A 17,229-nucleotide genomic window follows, 5' to 3' on the forward strand; every position below is an offset into this window, starting at 1 on the left:
AGTTTTGTGGTATATAATCCTGAGTAATAAGAAACAAAATTATAATAATCAGGAAGTAATTTGCTTGCAAAAAGCTAGAAGCCTCTGGGAAGTGTAGTTTTGAAAAATTCCAACGCTCATTGAAAGCTCTGGATGTCCTCTTCTCAAAATGACTCAAAATGACTACATTCACAGACGGCCGGTAATAAAAAATTGCCTATTTCCACGATGACAACACATAAAAAAAAACTAAAACCTCACTAATAACACGCGCAAACGTATTGATGAAAATATACATTATAACTGCTGTTGTGACATGGTTATGGTGTTTATTCTTGAATACGTTTGAGAGAAAAAAACGATAATTATGTCAGACAGTCTGGAGAGCTTGATTTATGACGTGATGTCATTTGGGCGGAAGAGGTTAACTGCGTGTGGCAATTAGCACCGATCTTTGTGAATTGGAGTGTTTTTGCAATGAGGTTCATTTGCATAGAAAGAGGCACATGTTCCGCCCATTTTACCTAATTTAAATACCCGCAAAATAGCACGGATGCACAGAAATGCAATGTTGATAGCAATGCAGTTAGCACGGTATTTCACCCTTTGCAAGTGCTTTGTGAATAGCAAGGTTTGTTTTGGGGATATTGGCAGAGGCATTGTGTCAGAAAAAGCCGCCCAATCCCTTTTGTGAAATCGCCCGAGGCAGTGGTGACTCAGCAGTAAAGGTGAAAGATTGTGAAATAAATCGTTTAATATTTTGAGGTGATACCCAATTCTGACAGAACTTGATGAACAAAACACAACTTCATCAATTTTTTTCTTTCTTTAGTAAATTCAGTAAGCAATACCATACATTAGAACAGTCAGTAAACAAAACTCTACCGGCTTTGGCTAGCATGGAGGCTAGCAACTTGCAGACAATGGAGCCCCTCTTTCTCATCTTGCACTGCTTGCTGTAGGGAAAGTATGGAATGACCCCAATGATGTTGTTGGCACAGGAGGTCTTCATGGCATAGGCCATCACCAACAGCTCCATGATGGCTGTGTTCACATCTCTGAGGAACACAAGGAGTTGGTAAAAAACACTTATAGGGTGTGTGAGGGTGTGTGTGTGACATTTTGTTTGTCTCTCTCCGACTATACATGGAGGTGGCGATGGGATAGGTGTGGTAGAGATGAGAGGGGAAACGGGGATATATCGGTTATGTACATTAAATGTGTTTTTGTGAAACCATTTAATGTGCTGGTTCATTTTGAAAAGTTTATAAATATACTGTGTTAAAATTTGTTACGAGAGATATCTTAAACACGCCAACTATTTGGGAAATTAGCTTATTTGCAATCTACCCTGGAGTTAGACAAGCAGATACATACCCTTTTCTTCTCTGTGTATGCATTAGGCTTAGGGAACAGCCACGCTGTTAGCCTAGCTTAGCGCATCATTCACTGGAAGTAGGTGCTTTTTGAAAAACGGGGCTTTTGAGGTGATGAAATCACTGCGCCCAGGCAGTAGTGGCTTGCCAAAAATAATTTCAGAGTATATATCTGCTTAGAAAACGAAAATGTCTGAATTTTTTTAATTATTTCTCCACGTGGTAAATACACAGGTCACAACATGTTTACATGAACGTTTTGGAGTTGTATTTAGAGTGTATTTTGTGACTGTTGGGAACTAGGCTACACTGGCACACCTACTTCCAGTGAATGACGCTAAGCTAGGCTAACGGTGCGGCTGTTCCCTAAGCCTAAAATGCATGCACAGAGAAGAAAAGGGTATCTGCTTGTCTGACTAGTAGATGGCTGTTTTGTTACAACTAAGTTAACTAGTCTACTTTAAGTTCAAGTAGAAGTCTTGTTTATCATTTTTCTAGAAATATATTGTGTTTCTGCATTTCTGTCATGGTCACTTTAAGAATCACAGGATGTAACAGGAAGTGAGGTCATTTCAGTGACAGGTAGCGTTCGGTAAACAGGAAGTGAAATTAATCTCACAGAGAATCAGGAAGTGAAATTAATCTCATGGAGAAATACGTTTTATGGTTCTTCTGAGCTAATCCAGTGACATCTACCGACATTGTATGCCCTGTGGTAGCATCTTGGGTATGCTTTTGTTCTTCACAGTGCTATGTATGATTGCAGATCATTATTTAGGAAAATATGAAAACGTTTTGTGTAATTAGGTCTGTTGAGTAGTATTACTGATGATGAGCACACTATCATTAGTCCCACACGGTCATTTAGTCCATTCCAGAATAAATACTAGATATAAATGCATGTACAATTGATAGGCTACTGTACATATTAACACATTAAGGATCACCCACGAGTTTATACGGGTTTCGGTGCCATGCGTTGTGGACCAGAGGCACGTATATAGCCGTGGCAAGTTGTTATTGTTTTATTCCATATTAATAACCGGATCAAGATCCCCGATCGGCTCTGCAGATCTTCCCTCCTCTGTGGAATCGGCAACATGCAATACCGGCCAGATCCTCTTAGGGGCGCCATCGCTCCACTGCAGTATCATTGTGGGTGAATGGAATTTTTTTTTTACCTTCCAATGGAGGATCATATTACCCTGATCCGAAACGAACATCATGCACCGTGTATTACGTTTCGAATCGCAGATTTCACCATGGAATAAGAGGATTTATCATCAACCAATGGACATATCGATCTACCAGATGCCGATCGATAACGGGGAAATGCTGGAGGGTATCCCACGGGCACACGGTAAGACATGTATCACCTAATTTATAGCCGGATCGGACCTTGCTATGCAACGCAAGCAGTCTATCAGTGAATGTGACTAGTTACACGGAGACTGTATTGGTAATCAATAATACTAATCGACGTCCCCCGCCGCCCCCCTTTCATCCATACATGCTTTGGGACAGCCTGGATCATATACAGTTTGTGTTATTTCTTTAGCATATATAAAACGGAAATGCCGTTGAATATAACGTTAGTAGCCTTTAGCTCCATAACTAGCTTTCCAGAAAATAGATGAGACGAAATCTGCGATAAAGCTTATATTCACTGCGCTATAAAATGACAACCTACCGATGATTTTTTTTCTTCTTTAAGCCATTTTGAAGGGACGGTTTATGCACTCAATTGACAATGAGAATGGACAGATAGCAACACTATAAAGTATAGATATAGCTGTTACAAAACCCACATGTTTATTTACATTCCCCGGTCCTCTAGCCACTAATTAGACTAAGCCCATCGGTCGTCAAAGTGTTAAAAAGGATGCAATATGTTACATTTAGGTTAGAATACGTATTTGATAAATAACATGTAACTTGTAAGACATAGTCAAATATGGGATTTAGTTCGTATTGAAGATGAGGGAAAATTGTTTAAAGCAAGCATAATATTGATTATGTACATTTTGTATGTTTCATAAAGCAAGCATATTATTGATTATGTAAATTTTTGTATGTTTCAGTTTTACCCTTCCTTGCAACATCATTAAACCTGTGGACAAGGATTCAAGTGTCTTCAGAGTCGTGGTGTCAAGAGGGCGTTTATCTGGCTGTCAATTTATATAACTGGAACATATAGTGAGGGCAGCACAATGGCAAATAAGCTAATTTCCCCAAAAGTTGGCGTGTTCCTTTAACCCTTGTGGCTTCCTGGTCGCGTGTACCACTTCCGCAACGCATTTGATTTCCGGGGTTGGCCTGATTGGGCGAGACGGCCACGTGACGCGCATGGCACGCCCCCGCGGCAGCCGCAGTGGCAAGCGCGCTACCGCTGGAGTTCACTTCGCCTTTCACATCGCTGCCGTTGGCGAAAGTAGGATGAGAGAGCGTAGATTTCGCTGTGTATCATTTAATCATTTAACATTTGAAAGACATACATTGTTGTCATACAGAAGTACAGAATACTTTTATCCAAAATGCTTCTTACCGTTACACTGTTAGAGACTGTGCTCGACAAATTAATGACTAATTTGGTCAGAAATAACGTAACTAATAACGTTAGTAAGCACTGCTTATATGCTTATTATGTCTGCGGGGTACAGTAAACGTTTCTCCCGGTACATTCTGAAGAGCACACCGCTGTATGTTGGAGAACCAGCGGTCTTCCGCTCCTCCTCACTCGAGTGAGAGCATGCTTCTTACTGTTACACTGTTAGAGACTGTGCTAGACAAATGAATGACTAATTTGGTCAGAAATATTATGTCTGCGGGGTACAGTAAACGTTTCTCCCGGTACATTCTGAAGAGCACACCGCTGTATGTTGGAGAACCAGCGGTCTTCCGCTCCTCCTCACTCGAGTGAGAGCAAAGCCGTGCACAGCTCAGCCCTGTGTGAGACGTGAGCAGGAAGGAGGAGATGGGAGTCCTTCCAATCGGAATATGTTGTTTCTTTACACATATGTTGGATTATGAATATGTCTTTATAGCTACAAATGAATGACTAATTCGGTCAGAAAGCAGTAACACAACAGTTGCAATGTTGTGTTACTGCTTCTCGACATAAGCCCCAATAAGACCGTCACCAGAGCTCAGCGATGGGCTGAGCTGTGCGCGGCTTTGCTCTCACTCGAGTGAGGAGGAGCGGAAGACCACTGGTTCTCCAACATACAGCGGTGTGCTCTTCAGAATGTACCGGGAGAAACGTTTACTGTACCCCGCAGACATAATAAGCATATAAGCAGTGCTTACTAACGTTATTAGTTACGTTATTTCTGACCGAATTAGTCATTCATTTGTATAGCACAGTCTCTAACAGTAAGAAGCATTTTGGATAAAAGTATTCTGTACTTCTGTATGACAACAATGTATGCCTTTCAAATGTTAAATGATAAATGATTAAATGATACACAGCGAAATCTACGCTCTCTCATCCTGCTTTCGCCAATGGCAGCGATGTGAAAGGCGAAGTGAACTCCAGCAGTAGCGCGCTTGCCGCTGCGGCTGCCGCGGGGGCGTGCCACGTGCGTCACGTGGCCGTCTCGGCCAATCAGGCCAACCCCGGAAATCAAATGCGTTGCGGAAGTGGTACACGCTTCCTGGTCATGATTTCTACTATTTTTCTACTTTCTTGACTTTGTGTGTGAGCACAGCGGTGTCTGTGTTTATTATTATTTCATGAAATTGGGGCCATATCTTCATTTTACATATATTTTCATTATGTCAAAAGATTATGATTTGAAACGCTCTAAAAAAAAGTTAGTCATTTAGGTACCTCCAGTATCCCTAGCGTCACTTTTCATCCCATCCACTTCCATGTTAATAAAACCGCCATAAAACCGCAAGTCTAATATATTTTTTTTTTTATCTCTAATCTCTAATTTTCGATAAATAAACAGAATAATTACACCAGGCATGCAAAAAAAACAATACATACCTTTTAGTAATAGATTAGTACTAACCGGTGCTTATTAATGCTTACTAACGGCTATTTATGACCGCTATTTCTGACTGAAATAGTCAACCTTTCTTTTTTATAATGGCAGATTCTTATTCACAGGAATTTTGTCCATTTTTCACACGCTGTAATATGGTGTCTAAAATGTATAAAATATGATGAATATGGATATGAATATGATTTTTTTCAATAAAAACAGACTTGGTATCAAACAAACACGAATATAAGTAGTTAAAATTCGGAAATATTTGTAATTTGTTACAGATATCTTGAGATTAGGCTATTAATGTTAATCATGGGGAATTTTTTTTTTTTTTAAATAGTAAACGGTTAAAATTATATGGCTTTAAACTAGGGGTGCACCGATATATCGGTCGGGTATCGGTATCGGCCGATAAGTGCCTTGTTGACTGCTATCGGCCTATAAGCTCAAATGTGCCCATAGCAGTCGCCGATAAATAACCATCAATTTGTGTAGCGTCAAAAGGCAAAAAAAATAAAGTTCACTCGCGACCTACCTGCACAACGCCCGCTGTCCCCCACACACACACACAAGCTACTGCATCAGTTACTACTTATGATTAACAAGGCATTCGTTTTGTGGCATTAACGTTATATAGTTAGTGTTACACGGACAATAACATCAGCATATTATTATTACCCATAGCAGCAAGGCATTACTCCGAGTGCGTTCATAGCTCAGTTCCATTCCGTTGCAGCATGAGCTACCGGGAGGCAGAAGACTAACGTTACTGGTGAAAATGTGATTTACGTTGGAATACTCCTTTGCCAACTTGCTGTACTTTGCTTGCAGGTCTGCAGCCACTATTGCTGGATTATGAATAGCCCCAACTTTAGCCAACGTAATGTTATGGCTAAACCTTTAACATTAGTTAACGCTAGCTTTCGGTTAGCTGTTCAATGCTAATAACACAACCAAGCGAACCCATCAGAGCTCCCCATCAACACCGCTCTGTCGGGAGGATGGCATTTAAGAAAGTATCTGCTGTTAAAATGACACAAACATTCGTTTTGTGGCTATAACGTTATATAGTTAGTTACACGTTCAATTACATCAGCATAGTATTTACCCGAAGATAGCAAGCAAGCCGTTCATAGCTCGGTTCCATTCCGTACCCAACTACCCATTCTGCAATCTGTTAATAAAGTTTTCAACCAGACAAATGTATAGAAAGGCTTTGTTTTATTATAACATTTGTTGCAGTAAAATCATTGTGTCTCGTTTGGCCATCCTGTGGAGCGCGCTGGTCGGCGGGCACTGCCGGGCAGCTAACGTATTAGCTTGTTGTGGTTCTGAGTTTGACTCGCATTCTCGCAAGCAGATCAATGGCGGCATGACCCCGAAGTAGAAAATGAATAAACGCTTGCCGATTGGTGGTAAGAACAGCAGGAGGTGGGTGATAGCGGTGTGGCGTAATTGGCCGAATCGACTGTCAATCAAAATGGTTCCATTGCATTGGTTGAAAGCTCTGGTTGAGAGAATAGTATCCCGCTGCAGGCCGCCAGAATGGTTCCATTGCATTGGTTGAAAGCTCTGGTTGAGAAAATAGTATCCCTCTGCAGGCCGCCAGACGATACTGGGAGATAGTGATACCATAAACATATTTCTTGATGTTTCCTTTTTTTAAGTAAGTAAAGAGGCCTACAAATACAAACATACACATACAAATATACAGTAGTTTCATTAAAAAATTAAAAAATTAAAAAAAAAAATTAAAAAAATTACAAATACTTATTTTTTGCCACAAGTATCGGTATCGGCCGATTGTGTTAGTTGAACAATCGGTATCGGTATCGGTGGCCAATTTTCATATCGGTGCACCCCTACTTTAAACATGATGTATCATTTCATCTCTTAAGCCCAGTGAGTGTCAAAATCCTTAGGAAGCCACAAGGGTTAAGAGTATGCAGCCTAGACTTGCATTATTATTATTATTATAGTGTTTATTATTCCATTGTGCTCCACCGTGCCTCAGCCTGCCATGGTACACACCATAGAACACCTAATCTAACCACTCCAGTGACATTGTTCATCTGTGCCACAAACCACATCTCTGTTATGTGCCTTTCATAATATGACATAATCTGCATGAGGCTTGGGAGTGTTTGTCTACCGACCAAGATGGTTAATAACCATGTGTTGACATATATACAAAGTCAGATGAGATGAAACACACACCCTCGTTGATAGGTTGCCGGCCTACGAATCCAGACAGAGAAATGATAAGAGTTGCTGCACATTCTCAAGCTTCCGATGCAACAATGTATTAAACAGGGTTCCCACAGACATTGCTAAATGAAATTCAAGGACTTAAGTATTTTTCCAAGCACTATTTTTTATTTTAAAAGGGCATTTAAAAAACAATACAATTCACTTTTAAATACTGTTTTTTTTTATAGGAAAAAAACCTGATCCAATATTTATGGCTTAAAACTAATTTCCGACAATTAGTTACACTTTAAATAAAAAAATTAAGTATAACCTTGAAAGCTGATAAATGTCTGGTCAAAGAATGGTGATTATGGCATGAGCCAGAACGCACTGCTGAACATGAACGCTACCTGCCCCACGAGATAGGATATCTCTCACAGGTTTTTCCAAAGAAGACTATGCAATCGAGACTCATTTCCTCACCCAACACTTGTCTAGTTCAGGGGTTCTCAAACGTTTTTATACCACGACCCCATTTAATTTAGGAATTTCTTTTGGCGACCCCACACTTTAATGTATTGCGAAATTTCAATGTGGAATTAAGGAATATCAAAATAAAAGCACACGTTGTTGAACTTGATAATGCCTATTTATTAGAACATTTAATTACAGCACTATGTTATCAATAAACATTTATAAAACGAGGCATACCGGTATTTAGCCAAAATATGTTGCCAGAACATATTAAAAAGAAATGCGCGACCCCACTGTCACCTACCCACGAGCCACGACCCCACTTTGGGTCGCGACCCGTAGTTTGAGAACTGCTGGTCTAGTTCTAGTGTACTGTAGATATCAATAGCCAATTGTACAGTTAGACCACAAGCCAAGTCCAGCGAAAACACAGACTGGCTGGTGTAATGCGATAGTGTGTGCACCCATTTTGACCTTGACAGCTTGGTGACACCAGAGGAGGGGCAAAACAGAGAGAGGTCAATGGCCTCCTAGACATGCATGACTATTCATACACTGTCTCAGTTTACCTCCCAGTCCACCAGGGACTGGTTACAGAGTGGCCCCGCAAGGCAAACTGTGCCCACAGAGAGAGCCGGTAGATGCAAATTCCCTCTCCAGACACCTTAAATTATTTTTCAAACAGGAATATCATTGGTTTACAAAAGAAAAATGGGAGTCTTGATTCCTGTCAAATCTCCTGACTCGATTCACCTGCCGCAAGCATCCGTCTTCAACCCTCGTGATTTGATTGCGACTCGACTGCTTCAGATAATCATACATCACTTTTTAGATAAACCATTTTCAGAGGAACCAGTATGACGAGGTCACTCGAGGAGAGCTGTAATGACGAATCAAAAACTGTGCTGTTTTGCCATGGGGGATGCTTAACTTTAGCTTGTGTTTCATGAGGCTATGACAGGATGTAGTGAAATATGACAAGTTGCTCGATGCGAATATGCAGTCACCCATAACCCTCTTGAGACCCGCGGAATTGCTGTAGCGGTTTTAAAGCTCTAGTGAAAAACTGGCATGACATTTTCAAACGGGTCCCCGTGACCTCTCACCAGGGGTGTAAAACGTACCCAGAAATTATATTTAAGTATGGGTAGAGCAGTGTTTACCACAGGACTTTCAGAGAACACTTTTTTTTTGTACATTTTAAAGTTAAATGCATCAATCTGGTGCACTTTGGGAGCAAAATAAAGAGGCTAGATCTATGGTGAACTTTGTGCTCAAAACACAAAATCGACTAGAGCTTCCCAATCCTCTCCTCGAAGCACCCCAGCCGTTCAATGTATTTGTTAAATTCCACCACCAGCACACCTGATTCAACTTAACTAGCCCTTTATTAGTTGAATCAGGTGTGCTGGTGGTGGAATTTAACAAATACATGGAACGGCTGGGGTGTCTCGAGGATAGGTTTGGTAACCACTGGAATAGAGCACACATTTGAGCCATCAAAGAAATGAAGCAAAAGTGGTTACCTGTGTTGAACTGGTTTATTTTTTAGAAAATAAAAAAATATAGTGGATTACTATTACGACTACTACCACTGCCAATACTACTGATACATCCCTATTGGCAAACCTTATATTTAAAAAAAGAATAGTATTGAAAATGCTTGGCTGAAACAGATACCAAAAATAGGAAACAGTTGGCCGAAAACCGAATGGCAGAAAATTATTAATATAAATATATAATGTATTTCTTTTTTGTTCAGCTACCTGATTATGGCAAAAGACATGATTATGGCAAAACTTTACTTAAATAATATCACTTATGGGTCCATAAAACATTTATTCAGCACTTTTGAATGCATACATTAATTCCAGACTGACTGCTGAAATATTGTACAATTTAAACATTTTCTCTTTGCATACAACAAAATGTGCATTAAAGTCAAGTGCATTTTCTTTTCTCTGTAGGATAACTACAACAAAGTGCATTCAGAACAAAGCCAATGTGCTTTAAAACTGCATAAAGACACACACGAGAGGGAGAATAGCTTATAGCAGACTTAATGATGTTACTGTAGTGGCTACGGTCATAATTCACAGCGTTCTAGCCTACATGGAAGGACTGTTGTATTTACTACATCTCCCATGACTCTTAGCGGGGGATGACGTAGCTTAAGAGAGACGAGTGAAAGAGGAACGGAAGCGTTAACTATCTTAACGCTAACGTTAGTCAACACTTTAACTGCCGGGAAACGCTTTACAGCGTCATTCCCGGCCATGCTCAAGTTGCCGAAGGACGCTTTACAGCGTCTTTAATATCAATATTTCAAAAATCTGTGATCGGATTCATATTTCCCCTCCGCTGGCCTGAGATCCACCAGGAGGACCCACTGAGCTCTCTGGCGGTTCAGGAGCGCCATCTGCTGGCCGATCGGCGCAATCGCCAAACAGGAAGTGCTGTGGAGGTTGTGCTGGTCGGCCATATTACTTCCGGGCACTCGGTTTGGCTGCCGGCACTCTGGCTCGTCACAATATATAGCGATCCATTGCCAATAACTCGATAAACAACATGATTTGGACGTATATAGTATTATACAAGCTGGAAATGGTTCATCAGGATAAACATCCCATAATCGAAAACGGTCTACACCACGCTGATCGTCCAACGGCGCGAGGAAGTTCCGGTAAGATTCAGCGTTATCTTTGATCGTGTTCCATATACACATATGAACATATGACCCACACTAGATGATGGATATAACGCTGCCCACGGAATTATAAACGATCCCCCGCCCATCCGGTCATCATCAGATCATACGTAGATCATTCTAGAAGTACATCCAATTGAAATTTTTTATATCGCCCCGATTGCCATCAAACTGTATTTCATCATCAATATAATGCATTTGGGTCTATAGATCACGTTCTGGAGAAAGCTGCAGAAAGAGATGAAAACATACTTATACATTAGACCATACTTTACTATGAATATGTGAATGAAAAAGTTTAACGTTGCTACACAATGAACAATACATATAGGACTTTGAATGGGCCCTAATAATGGCAATGTAGCAATAGAATTTAAAAAGTTATAGCCATGCAAAGAAGGGGTACTTCTCCATAGACAAATAGAGCCGGCAACCTATGGTATATAATGAATTTAGCCTTAGGCAATCAAAGTGTTAAAAAGGTTTTTAACCGCGACGGGCATATAGTAATGGCGAGGATATAAAGCATGTTAAAGACGCATTTATTGGACGTGTTGCTCGCGGAGTTTACATAGAAACAGCACGACTCACAAGAGGAGTTATCACAGGCTGTAGAACGCAGGACTGAAGAGCTCACGTTACATGTCAGGGCTCTACAGTGCGACCATATTGCTCGCATATGCCCCTAAAAATATGTGTGCACGAACCTGAAAAATCAATTACGCGCATGGTGTGCGAGTGCAGATTACAGCCTCAGTCGTCCTTTTTTTTGTTTTTTTCTCCGCTGAGAATCATTAAAAAACTACAAGTCCCACATTGCAATCAAGCCAACGGTCCAATCACAGTAGAGTGACGTGACTGGTTTCATGATAAATAAAGCAAATGACCAATCGGAAGCTCTCATTTTGCATGTTTACGTCCTGAAACTCCGCCATTGCGATCAGGGCTCTGCGTTTTCCGAGACACTAACTTATTATATAGTCTTACCAATAGCAATAGATTTTAGAACACCTAGATTTATCGATAGCAATAGTAAAATAACGGTAATGCAACAAAACGAATGCCTTGCTTTGTTAATCATAACGTTGATGCAGTAGCGTATTATATCGTTGTGTTGGCTGTAACGGACATGACAATAACATAACGTGTACACATTAAAATTGCGATAATCGATTCTAACATTTTCAAATCGATGCAGTTGAATTTTCCCCTTAGGATCGATGCATTGTTACACCCCTACACCAAAGTCACTGGCCCACTGTGTATCTGTGTGTATAATAACTTGGCTAGCGTTATCAACAGCAGAGATGGGCAATAGGGTCCAGCTGCAGCTTCGGACGGCCGGAGTGCAAGCGATGTGACGTAATTGGCAGACTCGACTGTCAATCAATTGTCTACCTGACAACTCATAAACAATGTTTCTGTACTGGAGGTGTACAGTATTTCAATAGGCAACCCTGAAAGGATTATTTTTCTAGAAGAGCAACACTAGCCAAAACATAGGCATAGGTATGCATAAAAGGGGCAAAAGCTAAAGTTAAGTGACTGTTACTTTTGTAGCAGTAGTTTGATTTGATAGTTTATTTGATAGGGACAGCACATGTTAATGAACATCAAGTACAAAATACAAAATGTAAACATGCAGGGTTGTAGCAAGAGCTAATTTACACACATGCACGCACAGTACAAATATACATTTATTTAAAAAAAATTTAATAAACTCTGTTACTTGAAATATTTTCACTGCGCTCCTAAATATTTTTGGGTGCTCCTAAATTTCTTTGTGTGCTCCTAAATTTTTTCATTTAGGAGCACATGTGCTCCTTGGGAAAAAGGTTAGCGTAGAGCCCTGCACGTTGCGCATGTAATGACTGAAGTCGCATTTTGATTATGTCATCACAACAACACGTTAGGTTACGAACGTAACCCTGTTCTTTGACATTCTGTGATATTTTTTCGGTGCTAAAACCCTTTCGGCCGAAAGCCGAAAGTGCCTTTTTGAACCATTTTCGGCCGATAATTTTCGGTGGCCGAATATTCGGTGCATCCCTACTAGGTAATTAATGGGAAACACTGGTACCGTCTCAACATTTTACTCAAGTAAAAGTCAAGAGTATCTGGCTAAAAACACATTTGAGTAAAAGTAAAAAAGTTTCTACTTTTAACACATTGGCACCCGGGCACGGAGATCTCCGTGTTTCGAGTCCATGCGTTGTGGACAGAGGCACGGATATATCCGTGGGAAGTTGTTATTGCTTTTATTCCATTTTAATAACCTATTCAAGGTCGCCGAGCGGCACTGCAGATTTTCCCTACTCTATGAATTCGACAAGGTGCAATACCGGCCAGATCCTCTTAGGGGCGATATCGCGCTAATGCAGTGTGCCCTGTGGCTGAACGGATCAGTCTTATTTTTTTCTTTCAATGGAGATTTCAGTAGCAGGATTCTGGATGTGCATCATGTAGCTTGGATTACGTTTCAGATCGCAGATTTCACCATGCAATAAGGGGATTTATCATCAGCCAATGGACATATCGATCTACCAGATGGCGATCGATAACGGGGAAATGCTCAGGGGAATCAGCCCGGACCACGGTAAGATCTTTTTCACGTAAATTACAGCCCGATCTGGCATTTATTTGATAGCCATCCAGGCGTTCGGCCTATGTGGCTAGTTAGACGAACACGGTTATTGGTAATCAATAATAATAAACGACGTCCCCCCCCCCTTTCATGCATACATGCTTTGGGATCATGTCGATCATATGCAGTTTGAGTTATTTCTGTAGCATCTGTAAAACGGAAATGCCATTGGATATAACGTTAGCAGCTATTAGCCCTATAACTAGCCTTCCAGAAAATATACTAGACCAAATCCGGTATAAGGTTTATATTCACGGCGCTATAAAATGAGAACCTATTGATGAATTATTTTTTTCTTTAAGCCATTTTGAAGGGACGGTTTATAGACTCAATTGACAATGAGAATGGACAGATAGCAATACTATAAAGTATAGATTTAGCTCTACAAAAAGCCCCATGTTTGTTTACATTTGCTGGCCCTCTACCATTATATTAGACGGGCCCCAATGGCCATCAATGTGTTAAATGTACTTTAGTACTAAAAGGTAAAAGTAAAAACCTTTTTTCTGACGATAGCAGGTGTTTAATCAAAGATTCCCGCTTTCTAGTCTAGCACAAGAACCAATCAGCATGGGCAGGTTAATTTTCCATTGATGGGGATTTGATTGGCTTTGATTGGTTTTTGAATAAATAAAATAAAATAATTAATAACGTTAATTCGGCCAGAGAAACAAATATACTAATTAAAATGGTTGGACATGCAAGATTTGTACTTTGTAGGTTTGCATTTTAAATGCAAGGATTAAAAAGTATGTTTTTTTTCTCTGAAATGTAATTGAGTAAAAGTACAAGTATACAAACTAGGGCTGTCTTAAATACTTCGAAGCTTCGTTCGATGGCACAGGCTTCGAACATTAAAAAAAAAAATAATAATAATAATAATATATATATATATATTTTTATAAATTTTTTGCCTCCAAAATCTTGCACCTCCATTCCAATGAAACGAAAGTAAGCGGCGCCTTCCCGCCTCCATTCCAATTAAACGAAAGTAAGCGGCGCCTCGACTCCACCTCTCTACAACAAGCACGTGGAGATTATCTGTGTTGAAAACAACAAGGACATGTGCAGCAGACATGTCGACGAAGAAGCGAAGCAATGCCGTTTGTTATTTAAGACTGTCGGGCAGATTTGTGTTCATTGTGCTGCTTTTTAAAAGTTTCCCAACCAATATAAAAATATGTCTTAATAAAACATGCTTAATTAAGTCGAATTCTGCCTTTGTCTCTATCAACTACATATAAATATTTATATAATTGTTTGCTTGATAGACGAAGGTTGCAACATAATTATGTAATGGCATGTCGTTGGCTGTGAGAGCAGCCCCACTGCACCCAGGCAGCGCAGCCGAGTGAAACCTTGTTGGCTGCGTCACAGTCACGAAAGGGGCTACTTAATTAATTAATCCAATCCACTTTATTTATAGAGCACATTTAAAAACAACAAAGTTTACAACATTATTTTTTACCATTTTTTTTAAGCTTCGAATTAAAATCGAAGCTCGGCCCTGAAGCTTCGATTGCCAAAAAAAGCTTTGAAGGTCAGCCCTAATACAAACCCAATAATACTTGAGTAAAGTACAAATTAGGGCTGACCTTCAAAGCTTTTTTTGGCCGTCAAAACTTCGGGGCCAAGATTCGATTTTAATTCAAAGCTTCGAGAAAAAGATTGTGGGACTTTTACAGCACTTGTCAACTTTGTTGTTTTTAAATGTGCTCTATAAATAAAGTGGATTGGATTAATTAATTAAATTAATGAGTCGCTGCGCTGCCTGGGCGGCTGCTCTCCGTTACACAGCCAACAACATTACATAATTATGTTGCAACCTTCGTCTATAAAGCAAACCATTATATAAATATTTATATGTAGTTAATAGGGGTGGGAATCGCCAGAGACCTCACAATACGATACGATACTTGCGTCACGATACGATAGTATCGCGATACTAAATATATTGCAATACGCTGAGTATTGCGATATTAATATTGCGATATATATATATATATATATATATATATATATATATATATATATATATATATATATATATATTGTTTTCAAATTTAATTTATTACCTTTTTCAACTGCAAAGTAAAACTTTGTCAACATGTTTTATCTAATAAAATAAAGTTCAGTCTGTTCATCTCACTTCAATAATTTTTATTGCAGAACATGGTATTTTCTCAAGCAGACCGATGTAAACACTGTAATCTGTGTTGCATGTACCTGACAAACTGAACTGTTTGTATTACAGTCATATTCCAACTTAACTGAATGCACATGTGTGTGTGTGTGGACTATTGTACTATTACAGGTATTGAAATGAACAACTTCCCTATTCCAATTATTATTATTTTTTATGAATAATTAAATATCGATACTTGGCGTCCCTGTATCAATACAGTATCGCCACGCAAAGTATCGCGATACTACTACGTATCGATTTTTTACCCCACCCCTAGTAGTTAACACTTTGGACACCAACAACGAGTATACTCGTTATTGCCCGCCATGCGTTGTGCGCCAACAACGAGGGAACTCGTTTTTGGGATCAATATTTAATTTTTTCGCCATGGCATTCATAATTCATCCAGCCTCCCTCCGGGACGCAGCTGGACCCTGTTCTGATATTGCAACGCCTCAATACCGCCGCCTGGTGGATTTCGGGCAAGTTACACTCCACGCCAAACCGGAAGTGGCGCTCGGTGCATCAGGGAAATTCCTCCGCCAGAGATATATTGTAACGTGGGTCTAGATACACAATGGAGTGCATTGGGATCGCTTTCGAAACGCAAGAATCAATATGATTTCGCCGTTTATTGCGTCATACAAACAGGAAATGGATCTAGCAGATCGACGTCAAATAATTGGAATATTTTTCCTCCAGTCTCATCGGCGAACGGTAAGAGGAATCGAACGCTATTTTCAGCCCGATTGTTTATCTATTTCACTGCAATCCATCTGATCAACATACTGCATCAACCCATACAAAAAAAAGACGTTACTCACAATCAAGGAATTATAAACGACCACCCCCCCCTTTCCTTCACGCATGATGAAGCATAATGTATACCGATCATATACATTTGAATTTTTTAATATAGCGTGTATAGGAAAGAAACGCCAACAGATAATGTATAATACGCGCCGGGGCCTATAACTCGCGTTTTAGAAATTACTGCTATACTGTCTAAAAACACTTATATTCACGAGGGTGCTAACACGACAATGTATGAATGAAAACATATAACGTTCCCACATCCGGAACGATAGATACCCGATGTTGAATCGGCCATAGTAATGTCGATATAGCTATAATATTTTAAAAGTTATAGCCCTGCAAAGAAGGTAAACATCTCCATAGGGTTACAGCGCTGGCAGACTGGGCACAAAGATGGGCACAATGCCTGGCAGACAATGTGTTAACACTTTGGTTGCCTTGGGTTAAATTAATGATATACCATAGATTGCCAGCGCTATTTGTCTATGGAGAAAGTCCCCTTCTTTGCAGGGCTATAACTTTTTAAATTCTATTGCTACATTGCCATTATTAGGGCCCATTCAAAGTCCTATATGTATTGTTCATTGTGTAGCAACGTTAAACTTTTTCATTCACATATTCATAGTAAAGTATGGTCTAATGTATAAGTATGTTTTCATCTCTTTCTGCAACTTTCTCCAGAACGTGATATATAGCCCCAAATGCATTATATTGATGATGAAATACAGTTTGATGGCAATCAGCGCGATATAAAAAATTCCAACTAGACGTACTTCTAGAAGTTACTACACGTCATCTGATGTTGACCGGATGGGCGAGGGGGCGTTTATAATTCCGTGGGCAGCGTTATACCAATCATCTAA

General features: G+C 39.8%; 1 protein-coding gene across 3 annotated transcripts in view; it reads right to left on the reverse strand.

Annotated features, from left to right (window-relative positions):
• The window catches only part of LOC311232055 (phosphoribosyl pyrophosphate synthase-associated protein 1-like), an 87,419-nt gene that overhangs the window by 30,038 nt on the left and 40,152 nt on the right, over positions 1-17,229 (reverse strand). For all 3 annotated transcript variants that reach the window (XM_084318726.1, XM_084318727.1, XM_084318728.1), the window contains one exon: positions 865-1,037. In XM_084318726.1, coding sequence (XP_084174852.1) covers positions 865-1,037 — 173 coding nt within the window. The remainder of the gene's footprint in view (positions 1-864; positions 1,038-17,229) is intronic.

Source organism: Notolepis coatsorum (genome assembly GCF_963971535.1).
Source record: "Notolepis coatsorum genome assembly, chromosome: 7".
Taxonomy (NCBI): Eukaryota; Metazoa; Chordata; class Actinopteri; order Aulopiformes; family Paralepididae; genus Notolepis; species Notolepis coatsorum.